At 40.0% G+C, this 6,110-nt stretch overlaps 1 protein-coding gene across 4 annotated transcripts in view; it reads right to left on the bottom strand.

Annotated features, from left to right (window-relative positions):
- Window positions 1-1,739: 1,739 nt before the first annotated feature.
- Window positions 1,740-6,110, bottom strand: part of LOC117390240 (rho guanine nucleotide exchange factor TIAM2) — a 68,871-nt gene continuing 64,500 nt past the window's right edge. For 3 of the 4 annotated variants that reach the window (XM_055231355.1, XM_055231357.1, XM_055231356.1), the window contains exons 23-27: window positions 5,721-5,779; window positions 5,540-5,642; window positions 4,089-4,182; window positions 3,587-3,741; window positions 1,752-3,288 (exon numbers count right to left, since the gene is read on the bottom strand). In XM_055231355.1, the coding sequence (XP_055087330.1) occupies window positions 2,621-3,288; window positions 3,587-3,741; window positions 4,089-4,182; window positions 5,540-5,642; window positions 5,721-5,779 (1,079 nt within the window). In that variant the 3' untranslated portion in view covers window positions 1,752-2,620. Of the gene's footprint in view, window positions 3,289-3,586; window positions 3,742-4,088; window positions 4,183-5,539; window positions 5,643-5,720; window positions 5,780-6,110 lie in introns of all 4 variants that reach the window. The other variant, XM_033987931.2, reaches the window with a different exon arrangement.

The following is a 6,110-nucleotide window of genomic DNA, read 5'->3' as shown; positions in this document are numbered from 1 at the left end:
TTCAGTATTGTTCTAATGCTACCTGAAACTTAAACTCATCTACATCTAGAACTGTGTACCTAGTAAAGTGGCCAGAAAGCGTATAATCCAGGCCATTTCTTTTTCTCAATCTACTTTAGGATTGCTCATTGGAGCTTAAAGAAGGAGGAGGGGTGAAGAGCTGGGAATTTATTCAGCTTAAAAAAAAGTCTCTTAGGATTTAACTTTTAATACCATTTTATTAAAATTCTGTATTTAGTCATTGGCACTGCTTATGTGCTTTTCTAAATTGTATGTACGTCAATTGCATCACATACAAGGATTTGTCTCTGGCCTTTTCAACAATTATCTGAAAATGCGACGTACTTTCTTAGTCTCTCTTATAGACTAATCCTCTGTAGCCTAACGGTGCTGCATTGTGTGATTAAAAAGTGTTTTGCGTGTCAAACATTTCTCTTTAAATAACAACACAGATTACCAAGTGAACATTCAAGGCTGGAGCATGCCAAACTGGCAGATGGCGTGGTGGGGTTGGCGAGCCAGGGGGAGCGCTCACTCAAGTTCTGATGATTGCTGGCTGCTAAATCTTTATCCATGATCAGATTTTCAAAGCAGACAACCGCAGTTTGGACATTTGGCATCATAGCTTCATACTAGGTCCAGGGGTAAGGGAGTCGTTTCAGTACATGCAGTAATGGTAGGCCTGAGTACTATAAGATTAGAATTTCATCATTCGACATCATAAAAGAAACAAGTAGCTAATGTGATGGACCGGTGGGGCTAATTAGCTGCAGTAGCAGACATAATGAATGATGAGGTATGTGGGTACTTATTGTCTGTTGCCACGTAAATCTACTGGGAAAGACTGATCTGCCCATGCTAAGAATAAATCAATATTAAAAGAGTCAGAAGGCTTAATATCCTGTGGTAAGGAGTGTTGTTACATATAAATTATAATCTAGCGCTGCGAGATTAATCACAACTGAATTTGAAATTGCTATTTGAATGGTCACATATTCCAAATATTTGGGTAATGATATATCTTCTGCAATCAACAACATAGTCTGTGATCTTATTGTGTACAAAGTCTGCCAGCCCTATAGTTTAAACCTCCATAAACTGAAATGTATAAGATTCCTGTATTATTTTAACTGTTTATATTTCAGGCTTCTCCTAATGGTACTGGATCTGTTTAAAATGTGTCTTGTGAACTGAATCTTGATTTGAAATCTTAAAACATGCTATTGAAGCAATCATAAAATGCAAGATTACATTTTTCCTTCACCATTAAGGTCCAGCTGCAAGAAGTACGGTAATTGTTTTAGTATTACAAATGGCAAGTAAAACACATTCCAATAGCAGTATGGATTTAGTAACAAATTTATATGAAGTTGCTCGAATTGCTCTTTAAGGTTTGAATATAAACTGTTCATAATTGAGAGTACAAATAGAATCTGCCTAACCTGACACATATTTACCCTACAGAAATTTCTCAGCATGTGGCGGTATGCGATTTTCACACATGCCCACGTAAAAGAAAGTGTGAATCTCGACCGTGGAGGCATAGCTTTTGAGAACCGTTGTCCCACTTCTGTCATGTGCATTGTATTGAGGCTTTAGAAGTGTGTATCTTTGAACAGCTAATCAGAGCCTCTAGCTACTCTCGCCTTGGGATAGTGCCAGAGATAGACACCAGCCCCTGCTGTATACCTGTCTACCACATGGAAGTCATTTGAAGCAAGAAGCATTAAGCAACATTACCAGACTTGTTTGTTTATTAATAAAATAGCTTGATAGGAAAGAGGCATTCACATTCCTTGGTTTGCTAGCATCAAAGGCATAGTAAAGTTGAGAAGAATTACTTTCAAAGGTCTATTTTAGTAACAGCTTTTTGTAGTACCTTACTCTTAAGGCAAACAAGTATTTAGAACAATCTACTGTAGTTATTGCAAGTTATTGCTTTGGAAGAATCTTTTTTACAGTGTCAAATGTGTAGAAAAGTATTTTGAAAGTACAAAATATTTACAAGACAATAATAAGAGGAGGCAGAATAAACCATCATATAAGATTGTATACATTGAAATCAACAGCAAAACGTGAAGAAATCTGTATAAAGATTTTTGTAAAACTCTGCATCAGTTCAAGCCTTCTCCTAAAGCGTTACTAATGTACAGGACCTATAAATAAATAAAAATTACATTACACCTGTACAGATACTTTTCAGTTATATAGGCAAACAGTGTATTTTAGTGCACAATACAGCAAAAGGCTTGGTTCTCACAGTCCCCATGTTCTTCCTGTTCTAACTTGGCCACTCCCAGCTTGAGTGTGAAAGTCTGATTCCTGTTCTATGGATGCTTGTTATTCTTTCTCACATGCAGCATAGATGATCAAGTAAAACTGTACCAAACCTGAGCTGCGAGAATGATTTTTACTTCAATTTGGCCCACCTGACAGGAAAGAAAAACAGTATCTTTGTTTTGAAATCCAAAGAAAACCTGTGATTTAGTGCTCAGCAAATGCATGGCTGTCATTACATTTGTTATCATGGCTGATATAACAGCTCAGTCAGAACCTTTTTGTCTGTATAGCTTTAATAAAAGGCTCAGACACAAATGAATAGATATGCTCCATTTTGTCTCTATGATGACATGACATTTCTGCATTCTGCTGCACAGTTCTCCATCTGCTCATAAAAACAGTCTTCGTTGACGACCGATGTTAGACTCTGAACGCTAAACTCTCTCTCCAATAAGATATTCAGGTGATCTGCTGGTGCTGTGTCCGTTTGGCTGTCCAGAGAGCGGCTGTGCTCCTTCATATTTAACAAAGCCCCTCGGTTCCTCCTCACACTGCTGCCCTTTCTCCTCACCGCACTGGAGTGTCCTTGTTTGAGCTTGGGCTGGATCTCTGGGGTGTCGCCCTCTCCCTCAGGCTGCACGCGAGGGGCCGCGCTGCATTTTAAGATGGCCTCTTCAGAAAGTTGGAGCTGGATGAACTGGGCCTCAATGGCACTTGCGGGCGAGCTGCTGCCTCCACTGTCTCTCCTGGTCTCGCTGAAGCCGTCGTCATCTTCATCACTTAAAATGTCAGACTCCTTCACAGAGGTAGAGGCAGGTGCTCGGTGTGTGCTCTGTTGTGATGGAGGGCTGGTGGTGTCTGCAGGAGTGGACAGAGGAGTGGCACTGGACAGGCTGTAGGTGCCACTGCTCTGGCTGCCCTCGTCGGAGTCAGGTCCGGCCTTTGTGTTCCCAGTCTGGGAAAAGTCGCCCGTTGGCTTCTTACAGCGCCAGGAGGCTCTGGAGGAACCTGCCAAAGAGGTAAGAGGGAGGTCAGATAGGCCACTCTTATCTCAGCCAAACATAAGCTGCAGATGTCCTTCAAGCATTTAATACACTGGAAAACAGGAGATACCATCATCCTACTTGGCATCACAAGCCTGATTTTTAAGATAACATTACAGGACAACATCCAACACAAATAACTCCTCATGGATATGTTTTTATAAGGAACCTCCCCAACAAGCAGGGTCTGGCACCAAACATTATGCTATATATTTTCTTAACACAAGATTAGACATATCTACGCAAAAATCCACAGAGCTTACCGAGGCGGGCGGAGGAGGGCAGGGTGTTACGCAAAGGGGCCAGCCGCTCCTTACAGTTCCTCTCCAGCGTTCCTTCACACCTCATGTTCCTGCGCACGTTCTCCCTTAGGATGGAGCGGATCACCTTGATGATGTTGACCTTGCTCTCAGGCATGCTGCGGAGAGAAGGATAGTGTGATCTCAGAGGATCAATTTTATGGATTGTAAAAACATATCAATCATTGGAATCTAAAGGATGAGTGGCATTCTATGAGATTTATTGGGGAGAAATAACACTAAACTATACGCTTTCAGGGATATAGATAGATACAGGCTTGTGGTTTGCTTGCAACAGTATTTATTTGTATTTCTTTTTTAAGCTATCTTCATAAAATAATCTAGGAATCTCACCTCTCAACACATTTTTTTACGTTACAATGGCACAAGGTTGCAAAAACTATAACTGATGAATATCTTTTCCCCCATGATATAATTTTCTTCCACCCTGAGTTTAATCCCTGACCTGCTGCACAGTTGGAAGACGGTCTCGGGCCTCCCCTCCACCTCAGACCTGCAGTGGATGAGCTCCCAGATACAGCTGCTCTCCGTGCCGGTCCCTGTGAGAGCCACAAAGAAAATAGAAGCTTTTAATCACTTGGCCCAAATATGACTTATATGATTTCTAACGGCAAAGGAGAGGGAGCTAGCACAAAATGACAAACGGTAGTAGATGTGTGTGTGGGCCAGTATTTAGGACATTGTGGGGACTAAAATCTGTGTACTCACATTATGGGGACTTGAGAAAAATCTGGTTCCCATGATGAAAATCCTTTCTTGTGATAGCAACAACATCGTTTTAAATTAAGATTAGGATTTATTTAGGTTAAGATTAGGGTTTAGGTTAAGCTTAGTAGTTAAGGCAAGTAGTAATAGGATCATCTGCTTATCTATTATTTACCAATGTTTGATTTTCTAACATTTCTGTTTGTTAAATCAACAGTTCTATTATATCCTGCCAGGTGAATGCTGTAGTGACGTTGGGCTATACAAAAATTCAATGTTAAAAGGCTTAAAAGTTCTCACAGTTTGACTCATTCAAAGTCAACTATCTATAGAGCCGTATATGTATTCATAATAATTTGTTTATATCAGTATTCTCTTCATACTATTTTGAGTTATTCTGTGATGGAGGCTTTTAAATATGAACAGACATAACATTGTAACCAAAAGCATAACTAATGAATACCATGAATTTGCTTCATTGTGATTTCTGTTGCACATTTTCTAGTTTAGTAAATGGGCATGGAAACAATGGGAAACTCCAATTACTCACTGGAGACAAGAGACATTTTGTGATCCTGAGATAACAACAATCCAAAATGTCAGTATTTCAAAAATGGGCTGAAACTGTTGCGTACTGGTGCCTGCTGATGCATAAGATTGATTTACGCATTGCACTGAGCTACTGAATCAAAGAACTAAGAATGTTTCCATGAATTACTCTGATTTTAACCCAAACTGACTCTGGTTACCGAAACAAATCCCACCTCTTTATCACGTCCGCTCTGCTCAGCCACCGGTTGATCAAACAACATAGTTTTAAAGTAAGATTAGGGTTTAGGTTAAGTTTAGTAGTTAAGGCAAGTAGTAACAGGATAATCTGCTTATCTGTTATTTACCAATATTTGATTTCCTAAGTTTCTGTTGGTTAAATGAGCAGTTCTATTATATCCTGCGAGGCAACTGCTGTAGTGATGTTGGGCTATACAAAAATTGAATTAAATAGTCACTACGGTTAACAGTTAGGATTGGTCTGTAAGACAGTGTAATGTCCCCAAAATGAATGAAAACCTGACGTGTGTGTGTGTGTGTTAAGGCCCCGAGGCAGCGCTTGGGGACATGCAGAGGGTAAAGAGAAGATTTAGTGGGGGTATTTTGTGAGTGATTTAATGGGGATAATCGTGTGCTTCTTACCTGCAGTATTTCCTAGTCTGACCTGCAGCGCTGACAGAGGGATGAGCCACCGGAATTTAAACAGGTCTGAATCTCCATGAGAATGTGCCAATCGCGGGTTTGCCTGCTCAGTAAAGTAACAATGTGATATGTAATTTCCACATTATTAACAGTACAAAAATGAATGACCATCAGCACTTACCATCTTCTTCTTGAGTTTGTTGCTCTCCCGGTAGACCAATATGACGGCTTTCTTGAATACTAGTGAGAAGAGAACACATTGCAGTTTTAGATTTGAGTGAAGGCCTCTTGGGGGAAAGCTGAGCCAGCGCAGCCCACAGATGCATTTGATATGCCAGCCTGAATGCTAGAACCATAACTCTTACAGCGAGCGATGTGGTACATTTGGTAGTGATAAATATCTCGTCGCCTTTCTTTGAATAGGATTACTTCATGTGACAAGTCTACTGATTTCACTAAAACATAGGTATAGTTAAGATTTAACCAAAAATATTGTCTAGTTTTTTTCTATTTTTATTTACCAGAATTTATTTTTGGTGAATTTCATTACTCCCTGGTTAACCACAGGCAG

Source organism: Periophthalmus magnuspinnatus, chromosome 22, assembly GCF_009829125.3.
Source record: "Periophthalmus magnuspinnatus isolate fPerMag1 chromosome 22, fPerMag1.2.pri, whole genome shotgun sequence".
Lineage (NCBI taxonomy): Eukaryota > Metazoa > Chordata > Actinopteri > Gobiiformes > Gobiidae > Periophthalmus > Periophthalmus magnuspinnatus.
Note: the sequence above shows the minus strand (reverse complement) of the source record. Positions and strands in the feature narration are given on the sequence as shown.